Genomic DNA, 16685 nt, shown 5'->3' with positions numbered 1-16685 from the left:
CCATTTGCCACTGCTCTGTCCAGCCGATAAGTCCGTTTATATCATCCTGCAGTTTGTAGCTGTTCTGCTCAGTATTTAACACACTACTAACTTACATGCCACGAGCAAACATCTTTATCATATCCTGTACATTTAAGTCCAAATCACTGATGTACTCCACAAAAAGAGAAGGGCCCATCTCCAAGCCCCACAGAATCCCACTGGAAACAAACTTCTAATCATTGTAGCATCTCTTAACTATCACCCTCTGCTTTCTCCCCATTATGGATCCAGTGCATCATTTTGCCTTGGATTCACAGCTTGCAGAAGTATATTGCGATATTTGCACAGTTTGCCTGTCTCCTCTCCCTCTTCTGGATTATTGTTACACGTCTGGTCACTACCTACTGGCTCAATTATACGGAACATAATAATATTATCAAGCTATTTGATTACAGACAACATGAATATAAAGCCAAATCTAAGGAGGGGCTACTGGGCAGCAATCGTTACCATATAAAACCAGCAAATTCACCAGAAACCTGCAATTACACATGGGTCTTTCATGGTTTAGTATTACAACTAGCACTATTATTATCCACTTAGCAATGGAGATGGTTATTATTTCTATTGTACCAATAGGTTGTTTGCAGACAGAGGTTTGGTTCGAGTCTTTTTAATTCTGCAATATTAATGAGGAACAGTAAATTGTGTGATAGAATGTGAGGGTAATGACTGTGAACAAGCTAATGAGTAGAAAAAGAGAGAAAAGAGGAAAATAATAAATGAAAGTGATAAAGATTTACAGAACTAAGAACATAAAATGCCAGATAACAGAAGGGAGGCCAGATGTAACCATAAAAAGTCACCAAATTGGTACAGTGTTCATATGTTTCAACACTTTTGGTAAAATCGAAACTAAGACACACTTAGCTCTTTTATGGAGAGCTTATTAAATTTGCCAACCTTACCCCTCATCCAGCACTCAGTGTGATAGCTGTTCCTCATTTATATGTACTCAGACAATTGATAGCCACTACCATATTTTCATAATCTTAAATAAAGACACTAATAAACGTAACAATACTATTAATTAGGCATTAACGTGGGGTACTAGGGTAGGAAAGTTAAAAAAAAACTGAATGTATAAAAAGCGTGCGAGCAAGTGTGAACATCAAAATGAAAGTAAAGTGAAAAAAAGAATATTCTGGGGTATTATATCTGCATAAAAAGTCTTTATAGATACCCAAGCAACAACAATTTTTCATTTTGATTCACATTTGTCCTCACAGAGATGTACAGCATGGAAACAGACCCTTCGGTTCAACTTGTCCATGCCGACCAGATATCCCAATCCAATCTAGTCCCACTTGCCAGCAGCCGGCCCATATCCCTCTAAATCCTTCCTATTCATATATCCATTCAGATGCCTGTTAAATGTTGCAGTTGTACTAGCCTCCATCACTTCCTCTGGCATCTCATTCCATACACGTACCACCCTCGGTGTGAAAAAGTTGCTCCTTAGGTCTGTTTTATATCTTTCCCCTCTTAATCTAAACCTATGCCCTCTAGTTCTGGACTTCTCCACCCCAAGGAAAAGACTTTGTTTATTTATCCAAGCCCCTCATGAACCTCTATAAGGTCACCCCTCAGCCTCAGCGCTCCAAGGAAAACAGCCCCAGCTTATTCAACCTCTCCCTATTCTCAAATCCTCCAACCCTGGTGACATCCTTGTAAATCTTTTCTGAACCTTTCAAGTTTCACAATATCCTTCCAATAGGAAGGAGACCAGAATTGCACACAATACTCCAAACGTGGCCTAACCAATGTCCTGTGCAGCTGTGATATGACCTCCCAACTCCTGTACTCAATACTCTGACCAATAAAGGAAAAGATACCAAACGCCTTCTTCACTATCCTAGCTACCTGTGACTCTACTTTCAAGGAGCTATGAACCTGCACTCCAAGGTCTCTTTGCTCATGCAAGCCACGTCAGTGAACTGAAATGTACACAAATTTAGTAAGACATGAATTTCTCAGGACTGTACACTATTGTAGTTAGGCCTGGATTAAGCATTAAAACAAGGCAGTGCAGAAGCATGATGGGCAGTGTAGTGCCAATAATCTAAAGAAAGAAAATGGAAAAGGTACAAAAGATGCAAATGTACTGAACTCTTTTTATCTAGTGTAAGTTTAGCATTGAGTTCAAGGTCCAAGGAATACATTTTATTGTTGATGGCTCATTGCTCGTTCCTGCAATCCAAGCGTACCTGAACGACTAAATCTTTCTACAGTGGTACAAGAATTCACCGACAGATGCCATGGAAAATCAAAACTCCAGCAACCATTTATTTTAGGAGACAAAAATCTTATTAAATGTACTTCCTCTTGCTTTGCCTGGTTTTGATTTTATTGTGTAACCAACCATTCCATTTCTATGAGAGCAAGTGACTCGTCCCCAAGCCTTAAAAGGCCAATGCTCTTTTAATTGGCCAAGCTATTCCATCTTTGGATTTGCCTTCACCCTTTCGGAGACGTTTTGAATCTCTAGGGAATGGGTGACATGAGTAACCTATTTCCTACCATGCTGTGACAGAGCACATCTGAACATGAATATAATGTGCCATTATGCTTTGTCCCAGTTTTCTGCATTCAAATTTGATGTGCTTTTTTTGAAGAGACTCAGCTTTCAATTGTAATACTGATAGAGTTACAATTAGACAAATAAGTACACAGTCGAGAGGTGAGTTTTCAATTTGATTGTAATTATTGGATGTTTTTCAAAACACCCTTTTGGTTTCTATTTTTGCTCCGTGCTGGATTTAGTTCTATAGTTAAGGATTATCAGTTCATCCAAGGCTACTAAACGATAGGACATAAATCATAGATTAGTTTCAATAGCATGCTCCCGTTGGTTTAAAGGTTAGTTCTGTATTGGGCTGAAATTCATTTTGTTGACACTCCCATCTGATACTCTGGAAAAGTCCAAATATGGTCATAAAAGCTGCTGCTCAGCCTCACCCTAGTATGGATACTTTCTCTCATTTTTCAGGCAAGTATGTGTGTGCGTTGCATTGTCCCTGCAGAGGTAAATTGCAGCCCATCAGTCGCCACAATAGTTGTGGCTAGTATCTATACTTGTGCTGTGTACCGACCCAGCCAATACAGGCAGTCAGGGACATTTACTAACGAAAACAGAGCACAATAATTGTCGACATGTCATTCCTGCTCTTTCTCAATTCATCAATTTAACGGAATATATAATTTTTAAAATGAACAATGCTATGAAATTGTCTCAAACAACCGAAAATCAAACACAAAAAAAGTCAGGAGCCCCAACGACTGCATGCCACATAACAATACCATAAAAGAAAACGTACAAGTTATGGCATAACCAGATTACCGGGCGAAAACTACTTGCGGAACCCCGGAACATGTTTATAACAGTACACTGGTCGTCGGCGTTTAGAGGAATGGGGTTTGGCATATTCAGATGCTGGGGCGGGGATAGCCGCGCGCTGGTGTCCAACCCGTTAGAAAGACCTGCCAACCGTTACATGGCAATTCGCACTGCGGGGCCCCGTCCTCGTCTGACGCGCGCGAGCGCCGCCGAATGACCAATGAGGGGTGGTTGTTGGGGGGGGTGCAAGGAACCGCGCGACGAGGACGCGCGACGACCCCCTCCGCGGGCAAGGGGCGCGTGCGACCGCATCTCGGCCAATCGAAAGACGAGGTGGTGAAAGATACCCAAATATGGGTATGTCTGTGCAGTGTGAGAGCGCGCGGCCGGGGGAGGAGAAGGGGTTGGGGGCGGGGTCTGGTTCCATTAGAGAGTGGGGAGAGGGTGAGAGCGGTCAGACTCACTCCGGCAGCTCTAGGGAGAGGACGTGTTTGTAAGTGGTTGATCTAACACTAAACAGGTACAGAGAAAGCTGTTTGAAAGGTGATGTGTTGGTTGGGCTGATTAAATGTTGAATAAGTTGATTCTGTAGGAAAGGGATGTTTTTTTCCTCGAATATTTAAGCGTTATTTGCTTTATGCAGCTTTTACGTTCATTTTTTTCTTTTAAAAAATCTCTATTTATCTCCTTTTAATATCAGTTTAGAATGTGTATGTTAAAATTGTTGGGAAGGGTCTAGAAAATGCAATTTTGCATATAGTGATATTGGCTTTGTAACTTGGAAGAAATGCTATTATTCTAAGAATCTTTTGTTTATTTGGGGAGGGGACTTCAAATGGTGTGGTTGAGTAAGAAACTGGGCTGAAATGGTGAGAATCAGTGGAAGGATCTATTGTCATGGGAGTATAGTATCTGTAAAATTGTCACTGAACGTTGAAAAATTTCTAACGTGCAACAGAAATGCTAAAATCTCTGGACCAATGACTTGAGGTTATGAAGCCTGGCTCACTTTGGTAGCTAATGAGCATCTTTTTCAGAATCAATGCTGTTGGACTTTGTTACCTAATGTGCATGTTGGGTTGGTCCCCTTTTTTGTGTGGACCATTAAGTCACGGTTCCTTGATTTTTTTTTCAATATTCAAAGAGCTGCTCTTAAATGGGAAGCTTTGATTTTTTTTATTTCTAATTGGCTCACTTTCCTAGTATTTTAACTACTGGCTTGGGTGGGAACAGTTAGTCTGGCTTTATTGGAATCTGAACTGAGCAATTGGAAGGTGTGGCTTATGAGCATGAAGAACAGGGCACTTGCAATATACAACAGTTATTTAAATGCCAGTCTGACAGCTGCAGTGGAACAAAGGGCAGGTATTAGGATCTCTTCAATGAATGGGAGGGGTTTGGAGGAACTGGGGTATGTTAAAGGCTAGCATCTGGTAAAGTTGGGGTGGGGTTGGGTCAATCTGTACTAGACTTGAGCCTTATCCTTTTATGGAATTGTTTGGTTTGATTAACTGAGCCATCATGACATTGTTCTGTACCCAGCAGCCCATGGCTCAAAATTGGATAAGAAAAATTGTTCCAGTAATGAACTAGAATGAATGGTTTTTGATTCATGGGGAAAAGCAATTTTTAAGCAGCCATTCATTTTGGTCTGTTTGCACTTAGTGTAGTACCTGATCTGAGCTAACTCGAGGGAAGTGATTTGTGGAATCTCATTTGTCAACAGTCTATATGCCAGTTTGACAGGTGACACTAAACTGAGGTTTTTTCTCTCCCTTTAGTCAAAATGGCAGATGATGAGATTGCAGCACTCGTCATAGACAATGGCTCTGGTATGTGCAAGGCTGGATTTGCTGGAGATGATGCACCCCGTGCTGTGTTCCCTTCTATTGTTGGTCGCCCCAGACATCAGGTAGGCTGTTCAAATTTTGTACACTAAATGCATGGGTATGAAAATATCCAAACTACATTCTTCTCTTTAGCTTGTATGGATCTTGATTCAATTCAGCAATTAGTCATGCTGTGCAGCTCCCAGACCTGGGTGATTGTAATGCCTGTATTTGACTGGCTTTCTTTTTCCAGGGTGTTATGGTTGGTATGGGACAGAAGGACAGCTATGTGGGTGATGAGGCTCAGAGCAAGAGAGGTATCCTTACCTTGAAATACCCCATTGAGCATGGCATTGTGACCAACTGGGATGACATGGAGAAGATTTGGCATCACACATTCTACAATGAACTCCGTGTTGCTCCTGAAGAACACCCTGTCCTCCTCACAGAGGCCCCTTTGAACCCCAAAGCCAACAGAGAAAAGATGACTCAGGTAACTCAATGTTTGTTTAGTAATAAAATCTTGTTACATAATTTCATTTACTTTTCTTTTTTGAATCTCCTGACCTGATCATTGTTTCAATATTTCCAGGATGCTCCTCTGCTTCTGGAATTTCTTCCCTGAAGTCTCCAGGTTTCTTTTCTGCTTCATCTTTGTTTGGCTGCTTCACCTTCTGAGTTACTTTTTTGTTTTTTGCATGCTAACAAATTCAAGTGTGCACAATTTGTTTGTTCTTTCTTTCACTAACATTGGGTTTTTTCTTTTTTAGATCATGTTTGAGACCTTCAATACCCCAGCCATGTATGTTGCCATCCAGGCTGTGCTGTCCCTGTATGCCTCTGGTCGTACCACTGGTATTGTTATGGACTCTGGTGATGGTGTCACCCACACAGTGCCCATTTATGAGGGTTATGCACTTCCACATGCTATTCTGCGTTTGGATCTGGCTGGTCGTGATCTGACCGACTACCTCATGAAGATTCTAACAGAGCGAGGGTATTCTTTCACCACCACAGCAGAAAGGGAAATTGTCCGTGACATCAAAGAGAAACTGTGCTACGTAGCCCTGGACTTCGAACAAGAAATGGGTACTGCTGCTTCCTCCTCTTCCCTGGAGAAAAGCTATGAGCTGCCTGATGGTCAGGTCATCACCATTGGCAATGAGAGATTCAGATGCCCTGAGGCCCTGTTCCAGCCATCCTTTTTGGGTAGGTACTGAAGTACAGTGAATGTGATCTGAAAACTAGTTCTGATTTGTTTTATGGATTTGAGTAATGCAACAATAAAGCTGAAATTCTGGACATGCCTCACTCAACACCTGAGTAGCCATTAATGGAGACTTGTCCAGGAATCATAACATCTTGTCCTGAAAGTTATTACAAAAGTTAATGAAGTATCATAAGGATGGTTCAGCTAACCTTCTTCTTGCCTTCCAGGCATGGAATCTTGTGGCATTCATGAAACTACTTTCAACTCTATAATGAAGTGTGATGTTGATATCCGTAAAGACCTGTATGCCAACACAGTATTGTCTGGTGGTACCACAATGTACCCTGGTATTGCTGACCGAATGCAGAAAGAAATCACAGCCCTTGCACCAAGCACCATGAAAATCAAAGTAAGTTTTCTCATGAGGCAACTTTAGGACTGCAATTCCACAGAGTAAAATGTGGGTAGGTCATGGTTTAATAAATAGCATCACGAATATACATCCTTCACATCGCTTTTTGTTCAACCAAACAAGGGATTTTCTCTTGTGGGAGAGGGAAGTATTAAAACCTCATTAATGTAATTGAGAGATGCAAACAATCTTGGTGATTGGGAATGGAAACTATATGGCAGAAGGAGGGCCTTTTAATTCTGAAATGGCATTAATTGTGCATAAATATACAAGCTGTTATTTGATCTTCAATGTTTCCTTCATTAGATCATTGCTCCACCTGAACGTAAATATTCTGTCTGGATTGGAGGTTCCATCTTGGCTTCCCTGTCCACCTTCCAGCAGATGTGGATCAGCAAGCAGGAATATGATGAGTCTGGCCCATCCATTGTGCACCGTAAATGCTTCTAAATGGACTGCAAGCAGATGCACAGCATTTGCTGCAAACTTTGAAAAGGAAGAATAATTTTTTTTTTGCCCAGGCAATTACACCTCATGCTAGCCTCCAGAAACTGGAAGAGTCTACTCGTACAGAAATTACCATCCCCTTCAGAAAGCTAGTATGAAGTGTTTTGAAAGGAGCACTGTTGGATTGTCGAAATAATCACTTTCTGTCTTGCTGCCATTGTTGCAGGGTTTGAAACACATTACATTTCAGGCCTTATGACCCTGTTGTTCTATTGTTTCTCAACAGTTCATGGGACTGAAACTTGAGTTGCGAAGTTGCATTTACACCTGTAAATTTATGCATCTGAGTTAATTTATGTAAAATTTCTTTTTGTACGTTGCCTTAATGTTCATTTCACATGGTAGAAAACCAAAATTAAGTCCATCTGGATGTTGACAACTGTAATGCCCAACTGACACTTCATTTTGAGGGAAAACAAAGTAAAGTACTATAGAAACTGACTTAAGTGTCTTGCTTTTTATTGCATCTGTGCACTAAAAACCAAACTATTTTCTAGTTTTGATACTGGGGAGGGGAAAAATAGTAGCTAGAAGCGGCAAGTATTTTTAACTGATGTTCTGTCAGGTCTTAATCTTGTCTAAATTAAGACTCTAACCTTCCATTAGTCAAATTGTTCAAGTGTCTTGTTCACATCAAGCCAAGGCTTGTGTTTTTAAACGCTAATTTGGTAGGTGAGAATGTTGCTCAAACTTCCAGTGCTAAAGTAAGTATAAAACTAACCTATTCCATTGGGCAACATGGTGGCAGAGGAGAACTGGCCCTTTTGAGAGAGTGCAAAAGAATGTTTTGAGTTATTTTAAATGGCTTTAAGTTGCTTTTGCTTGTGGAGCGTTTCATCGTGGAGGCTAAAGTGGTATTTTGTGGTGAGGGCTAATGATCTCTAAGAGGTAGCAAAAAGGCTAATGAGAATTTTTTGGGAGTGGGAGAAGTGATATAACTAGAGTAAATACTTTCACCAAGTTTTAAAAGGTTCTTTAGCACATGAGCATGAGATTAATCAATGGCTTTCCTCTGCTTCAAACCAATGTTCTGTTGCTAGGTGAGCCATTTCTAGTAGTGGAAACCTGACATTGCTTCATTAGTCAAGCTGTGAGCTGCTTCTGTTTGCTCCCCTTGCAAATAGAGGGGACAAAGTATTAACACAAATCATTTTCCTCATTTCCGATATGAGGGAAGAATGAGTTCTGAGTAAGTTGTGTTGCATCATGGGGTCAAAGACTAATTAGTTTTTCAGTGATAGTAGATAATTTATTTGGACTGTTGGGTGTGCAGATGGTCATTCACCAAAGGAAGTGATTTATAAATTGCTTTGGGAATAAAGCCAGAAGAGAGATGTTCAGCTTCTGGAAACACCAGAAGCTGAGTTGTCTAATTTTTGTGGTTCATGGTAACCTTGCTATGGCTACTATATACTGTTAAGTCAACTGGCAATTTTATTGACTTCTTTCAAGCATGCTGAAACTTATTCAGTGGTAGCAGAGTTACTCCTTCCCTAAGCTGTTTTGAATTCCCAGATTTGCTTAGTTTTATAGTGAGTGATCCACATTACTGACTAATTTTCACACTTTGAAAGTTGTGCCCTGCCTAGCTCAAAGGTGGGGCTGCTCGATTAAATCTGATCTTGGCCATAAAATCAAATAGAAACAGGAGTAGGCATTGTCTCTGATCAAGAGTCCATTTCAGCCTTGAATATGCATAAGGACTAGCCCCCAAAGCTCAGTGGCAAGGTTCTCAAGATACTTTTTTTTTCTGTCTTAAATTGGTGCCCTTTGTCTCAGAATAATGCCCTCTGATCCTTCACTTTCATGCAAGGGGGAAGTATCCTCTCTGCATTAACCTTGTCAAGCCCCTTAAGTTCTATATATTTCAATGGGATTGCATCTTATGCTTTGGCTAGTTTGTGATGGAGATTGATACCAACAGTATTCCTAATGTGGATGAGGTTACAATGAAGAATTCTCTTGAACCTATCTCTTTGCCTGAGGTGTTGGCAAGATTATGGCAACTTTTAAACTCCACTTGCTGGAGTCCCAACCTGTTTAGTCTTTGCTCCTAAAGCCATTTCTCCATAGTGGGGATCATTCCAGTGCACTTTCTCTGAACTGTCCCCAAATATAATTTTATCTTTCCTTTTTTTAAAAAGTGTTCAAAACTGCTCAGTGTTCTCAAATGTTCCATTAGCCTTCCTGATTACCTGCTGTATGTGTTTTTCATGTAAAGTACTCCAAGACCCTTTGTGTTGCAGCTCACTGTAATTCATTTAAATTAGTTCTCTCTTCAAAATGAACAACTTCATGTTTTCCCATTGGCAAATGAAGTACAATGTTTTGCCCATGTAACCTATTGATATCTCCCACAACTTATCTTTCTACCTATTTTTGTCATGTGCAAATTTGTCTGTCATATATTTGCTTCCTTGCTCCAAGACATTAGTATACATTATAAACCGCTGCAATCCCAGCACTGCTCCCTATGTAATGCCACTGGATATAGGTTGCCAACCTGAAAAAACTTTTCACACTCACTCATTTGGATTTCTGTCCATTATCCAAATCTCTCTACAAAAGAAGTAGCAAATAAACTGTCTATGCTTTAGTTTTCCTTTTATTCCTGTTTTACTTGGGATAAATTTGCTCTCCATTAGCATAAATACCACAGCTTTAGATTAGATTCTCTACAGTGTGGAAACAGGCCCTTCGGCCCAACAAGTCCACACCGACCCTCCAAAGACTAACCCAAACAGTCCCATTTCCCTCTGACTAATGTACCGAACACTATAGGCAATTTAGCATAGCCAATTCACCTGACCTGCACATCTTTGGACTGTGGGAGGAAGCCAGAGCACCCGCAGGAAACCCACGCAGATACTGGGAGAATGTGCAAACTCCACACAGACCGTCCTGAGGCTGGAATCGAACCTGGGACCATGGTGCTGTGAGGCAGCAGTGCTAACCACTGTGCCACCATATGGAAAAGTACAAATGTTTTGAAAGACCACTTGTGTTGCAGCATGATCTATATTTAATTTCATATATTTTAACGCAATAATTTGGAACCTAAGTAAAAAGATTACTTGAGGGGGCTGATTTGAACTGCAAGTATGGGACATGTGCCAATTATATACCAGCTTATTTTAAACTCAGCCTCATTTAAACTAGAGGTTTTGTTTCTTTAAATTTGTGACTGGATGAAAAATCTGTCCACTTTTTAAGTACAATTTTGAGTGGGACATCATTAAGGTACTCCTCGAAATGCTCAGACTCTCAGAACCATCCCATCAGTTGTTGGTTTTTCTCTCAGTCTTTGTCAATAACCATGCCCTCTTCTGGATGAATACTTGGAAGAAGACAATTGAGATTGACGGAGAACAAGAATATCATAATTTTTGCAATGCAGAAGGAGGTAATTCAAGCCATTATACTTGCAATGGTTCTTACCTAGTTCAGCTCTATTATCCTGTGCTAATTAGCTTTTCTCTATATCCTTGCATACCGTTACTGTCCAAAAAAATCCAGATGCCCGCTTGAATGCCTAAATTGAATCTGCCTCAATCACATTTTCAGGCAGTGCAATCCACATCCTAGCAACTCATTGGGTGAAAAGCTTTTTTTCTCATATTATCTTTGCTTCACTTGCATATCACTTTAAAGCTATGCCCTCTCATTCTTTCTTTTAAGAACAGAAATAGCTTCATCTCATACTCTATCCAGCCCAATCATGATTTTGGAAGCATCAATCAGATCTCCTTTCAGCCATCTTTTCTCCAGGGATGAACAGTGCCAACTTCTTCAATCTAGCCTCATAGCTGAAGTGTCTCATAATTGGAAACAGTCTAGAAAAGTGCTTCTGCACTGGCTCAAATGCATTCACATTATTCCTATAATGTGACACCTGCAACTGCTCACAGTACTCTAGTTGAGTTCTAAAAAGTGTGTTGTACAAATCAACATCATTTCCTTGCAGTAATAATCTGTGCCCCTATTAATAAAGTACTGTTCATTTACTGCACTCTCCACCTGTCCTGCACTTTCAATGATATCTGCATTCAAGTCCCTCAGCTCCTGCACCCCTTTAGAATTGCATCCCTTATTTTATATCACCTTAATGACAGCAATTAAACACCAAATTCAGTTCTTTGTTCACAGAAAAAGACCCAAATAAATTCACAGAAATCTAGGGAAACAAGGATGTATTGGGGAGAGGAATTGAAGGAGGTTAGTGTTAGTTAAAAAAAAGTGCTGGAGAAATTAATGGAACTGAAAACTGAAAAATCCCCAGGACGTGATAATCAGCATCCCGGCTTATTAAAGGATGTGGCCACTGAAATAGTTATCATCTTCCAAAATTCTGTCGATTCTGAAGTAACCCCAGCAGGTTGGAGCGTGTCAAATTTACCCCCACTATTTTCAAAATGAGTGAGGAAGAAAAACCTAACATCAGTAATTAGGAAAATACTGGAATTGGTTATAAAATATGTGGTTACAGGACACTTAGATTACACAAATCAATGAGATTACACAAAGTCAATATGAATTTTGGAAAGGTAAAGCATGTTTGACAAGTCTACTGGGTTTTTTTTGAGAATATAACTAGCAGAATAGATGAGGGGGTATTGGTGGATGTGATGTATTTGGATTTTCAGAAAGCTTTTGACAATGTTCCCAATAAGAGGTTACTGTGCCAAATCAAAGCACATGGGACTGATGACAATATAATGGCATAGATTGACAATTGGCTAACAGAAAAGAAACAGTGAGAGGAAAAATGGGTCATTTTTCAGGATGGAAGGTGATGACAAACAGGGGTTTATTGAAGAGATCAGTCCTTGTGTCTCAACTATTCACAAACTGTATCAGCAATTAGGAGATAAGGAATCAAACCTAATATTTCCAAGTTTGTTAATGATACAAAGCTAGGTGGATTGTCAGTGGTGAAAAAGATGTTAAGCGCTTTCAAGGCTATTTAGGCACATTGTGTGAATGGGCAAATGCATGGCAGATGCTGTATTATGTGGATAAGTAGAAACTAGGAACAGGAGTTTTGAACCTTTCGAACCTGCTCCACCATTCAGTATGATCATGGCTGATCCTCGACTTCAACAGCATATTCCCACTTTCTTTCCATGCCTTGATGCCTTTAATATTTAAAATGTAGCAATCTATTCCTTGAATATATTCAGTTACCCAGCTTCCACAGCCTTCTGTCGTAGTGAATTCCATAGGTTGACCACACCTGAGTGAAGAAATCATTCCTCTTCTCAGTCGTAAATAGCTTACCCTGTACGTTATGACTGTGACTCTTGTCCCCAGACTCCCCAACCAGGGGAACCATCTTCCCTGCATCTTGTTTTTTCAGAATTTTATATATTTTGATCAGATCTCATTCTTCTAAACCCTAGTGAATCCATTCGGCCCATTAAGTCCACACTGACACTCCGAAGAGCATCCTACTCAGACCCATGCCCCTACCCCATCCCTATTAACCAGCATTTCCCATGCCTAATCCATCTAGCTTGCACATCATTGGACAGTATGGACAATTTAGTGTGGCCAATTCACCTAGCCTGCACATATTTGGATTGTGGGAGGAAACCAGAGCACCTGGAGGAAAACCACACAGACACAGGGAGAATGTGCAAGTGCCACACAGATAGTCGCCTGAAGCTAGAATCAAACCTGGCTGTGTGGCAGCAGCGCTAACTACTGAGCCTCTGTGCCGTTCCCAGCTATACTTATATCTCCTCACACGACAGTCCTGTCATCCTCAGTATCAGCTTAGTGAACCTTCACTGCACTCCATCGATGGTAAGTATAACATCTCTAGGATAAACAGGTCAAAACTGCACACAATACTCCAGGAGCAGTCTTATCATGGCCCTGTATGACTGCAGTAAGACATCGCTACTTCTGAAGTCAAATCTTATTGCAATGAAGAACAACATATATTTGTTTTCTAAATCTCTTGCCACATTTGCCAGTTTACCTTCAGTGACTGCTGTAAAAAGACATCTTCATACATCCATATTTGCTGATACTAAAAAATAAGTATTATATATTAAATAATACACTACCTTTCTGTTTTTCAAATCAAAGTGTCTAACTTCAGACTTATCCACATTATTCGGCATCTACCATACATTTGCTTACACATTCGACTTGTCTAGACTACTCTGAAGCGTGTTTGTATTCCCCTCACAACTCAATCCTATCTAGTTTTGTGTTGTCAACAAAAGTGTGAAGTTGTTCACTTTGGTAAAGAAAACAGAAGAGTGGAGTATTATGTAAATGGTGACCGATTGGGAAAAGTTGATGTACAAAGGGATCTATTTGTTCTTGCACCTTGGAAAGCAAGTTTTTTTAAAAGTTCAGTTGTGGGACATGGGCTTCTCTGGCTGTCAGTGTTTATAGCCTGTCCCTAGTTGACCTTGAGAAGGTGGTGATGAGCTGCCTTCTTTAACCACTGCAGTCTACGTGCTGTAGATAAACCCACAATGCTCTTAGGGAGAAAATTCATGCAGTTGCAGCAAGCATTTAGGGAGTCTATGGTGTGTTGACCTGCATACAGGAGCAAGGAAGTCAATGCTCTTTCAGTTCAGTTAATCTCTAGTAACATATACCTTTACATGAAGAAGAGGGAGAGACTCTGGACTGTGGAGCTTTATTTCAGGAGGGAAGACAAAAGTAAACACCAAATCCTCAAAATTATAAAATAAAAACTGAAATAACTGCAAAGGCTGTAAATTAGAGACAAATATAGAAATTACTGGAGGAGCTCAGCTGGTCTGGCAGCATTTGTGGAGAGAAATCAGAGTTAATGTTTTGGGCCAAGTCAGCCTTCCTCAGAACCGTTCTGAGGAGGGGTCAATTGACCTGAAACGTTAACTCTGATTTCCTTTCACAGATACTGCCAGACCTGCTAAGCTTTTCCAGCAATTCCTATTTTTGCCTCAAAATTATAAATAGCCAAAAAATACCTTTCATGTATTAATTAGCTTTACATCCTTTCCCTGATTCTCAATGGAATAGGAAAAGAAATATGGTCGATAACATCATTATTTCAGTACATTGTAATGCCACTAGTTAAGCAACAAATTTCATTATGTATTGCAATTAAGCAGACTTGCTTTAAACTGTTGGTCTATTGCAGAAATAAATGTATGTTAATTTGCTCATTCCAAAAAGAAGAGGATGTGTTTTTTGGAGTCAGATATTGGACTACATTAAATGCCAGCTTTGAGTGCGTGCATGTTAAAATAAGCTGGCTGCTAAAACATATCCCCACTGCCATCTCTGCTATCCAACTATTAGTCAGAGTATGATCTGATAAAAATACCTGTGGAAAGAGGTAAACTGTTTGGATGGTGGTTGTGATACTGACATTTATCATATATTTCTGAAGTGTTGAGCTGTTATTCCTGGAAACATCCATCCCCTCTACTCCCACATTTCACAAAGACGATCCAAGGTCTCATAGGCTGCACAAGGGCACAGAGTAGATTTCCTCTCACTTTGAATTGTATATATTTGACAACATTTCTTAGATGAAATGCTACCTTTTTTGGGTAATGGGGGTGAGGGTTCAAAGTATTAGTAATCCTCCTGCACTTAATATCTCTTGTATTTTCATGGCATGTTTGGTACTGCATTCTCCTAATGCCAAAAATTAATGAAGAGGTGTTTCATTGCCCTACTTGGTGAAATTTTCCATATTCCAATGAATTGAGGACTATGGTAAATTTATGAGTGCTGACTGCTCACATTACTAAGAACCTGTTCTGTTTCTGATATTCCCCACACAGGTTTATTGGAACCATGACCAATGGATCCACTGACAGCAGAGGGCATGGTCACAATGGTCACAGTGCTATGAAGGAGGAACCAATGTGCCCTCAAATCCAGAATCAGCAACAATTCCAGCAAATGTTAAATAGCCTCCGGATGAACGTGTCACAGTTTCCCTATTGCTCTCAGGAAGTGGAGTAAGTACACGAGGCCCAGAGTCTATTGTCCTTGATCCATTTCCACCAGCTGAGGAAGGCACATTGCTGCTTCAAAGTGAAGAGAGAACTATGCCGTCTGCTGGAATGGGACCTATAACCTAAAGGAATGGGTGGCCACACTGTCAATGTGACAGTTACACTAAATCCTTATGCAACTGGCTGCCTTCAAAGGTCCACTGGACACTTATGTGGGATCTCACAAATGTTAACTCTCAAATGTATCAAGGCTGTTACCGATGTAGTTTGTGCCAGGTCATACTCTTTCATTTTGTTTTCTCCTGATGAGGTCAATGCTGCATATTGGGCAGTAGGCTTTGCCAACAAAGCTGGCTTCGCCCATGTGCAGGGAAGGTTGACTGTGCACATCACATTGAGAGCACCATAGCAAAATATTGCAGACTTCAATAACAGAAAATGATTTATATCCTGTCAAGTACAGGTGATCTGTGGACATTGGTACTGTGGTCTTAGAAATCTGAGCAAAGTATCTTGGAGAAGGATTCCACCCAAAACATCGACTTCTCCACCTTCTGATGCTACTTGGCTTGCTGTGTTCTTCCAGCCTCCTCCCTGTCTACTTTGAGGTATCTTGGAGGCTGCCATAGTGCCTATCCAAATCCTTCAGAATTCTCATATCCCTGCTTCATTTCAAGGGACAGATACTTTACAAAGATGATTACTGGGAAATAAGGACTCCTGTCTGCAACCATGATGAAAGACTCAGTTATGCAGCACCATGACTGAGGCTGGGGGTTAGATACAATGCAATCCATCCTTCCATCAGGGCCATAGTGGAGCAGATGATAGCCCTCCTAAAGATGAGCTTCTGATGCTTGAATCAGTCATGGGTAGCCTAGAATATGGTGCAGGCAGAGTGTGCCACATAATCCTAGCAAAGTGTGGTCTGCGCCATTAGAGCAAAGGGGTGTGACAGATGTTGAAGAGTTGGGGTAGCTGCAGTCATCTTCTGAGGAGGAAGATGAGGACAATGAGCAGGAGGAACATCACCTTCTGCATGATAGGGTGCTGTACAAACCAGCCAGTTTTTAACTGACATTTGTTCCCAATAGATGTGAATTGGGAAAGATCATCATTCATTGACTGTAGGTTTACCATTCCTTGAAAGGCTAGCAGTCCTTGCTTGTTCCCGGAAGCAAATGCACCATGGTTTGTTTTTCTCTTCACTTTTGCTGTTGTTTATTAGAAGGTCACATTTTTAACTGTAGACTTTCCAGCACATAATGCTCCCACACTGAACAATTAGGAGCTGCTCAGCTGCACTGGATGTTAGGGAGAGAGTAGCACTCTCTTAGACAGAATTCTAACATGATATGGTGCTTAGAACAGA

The 16685-nt window shown here is 40.6% G+C and overlaps 1 protein-coding gene across 1 annotated transcript; it reads left to right on the top strand.

The window, feature by feature from the left end:
* The first annotated feature begins 3806 nt into the window (after positions 1-3806).
* Positions 3807-7778, top strand: LOC122562165 (actin, cytoplasmic type 5). Its single transcript, XM_043714776.2, has 6 exons — positions 3807-3899; positions 5161-5291; positions 5462-5701; positions 5979-6417; positions 6646-6827; positions 7137-7778. Exons 2-6 carry the CDS (start codon positions 5166-5168, stop codon positions 7278-7280), a joined length of 1131 nt encoding a protein of 376 aa, XP_043570711.1. The 5' UTR covers positions 3807-3899; positions 5161-5165; the 3' UTR covers positions 7281-7778.
* Positions 7779-16685: the final 8907 nt, after the last annotated feature.

This window comes from Chiloscyllium plagiosum, unplaced genomic scaffold, assembly GCF_037043375.1.
Source record: "Chiloscyllium plagiosum isolate Xiang-an unplaced genomic scaffold, Cpla_swu_hap1 HiC_scaffold_25, whole genome shotgun sequence".
Lineage (NCBI taxonomy): Eukaryota > Metazoa > Chordata > Chondrichthyes > Orectolobiformes > Hemiscylliidae > Chiloscyllium > Chiloscyllium plagiosum.
Note: the sequence above shows the minus strand (reverse complement) of the source record. Positions and strands in the feature narration are given on the sequence as shown.

Coding starts and splice junctions, on each gene's coding strand:
- LOC122562165 (XM_043714776.2), top strand. CDS start 5,166: ATGGCAGATGATGAGATTGCAGCACTCGTCATAGACAATGGCTCTGGT. Junction 5,292..5,461: donor TTGGTCGCCCCAGACATCAG/GTAGGCTGTTCA, acceptor TTCTTTTTCCAG/GGTGTTATGGTTGGTATGGG. Junction 6,418..6,645: donor GTTCCAGCCATCCTTTTTGG/GTAGGTACTGAA, acceptor CTTGCCTTCCAG/GCATGGAATCTTGTGGCATT.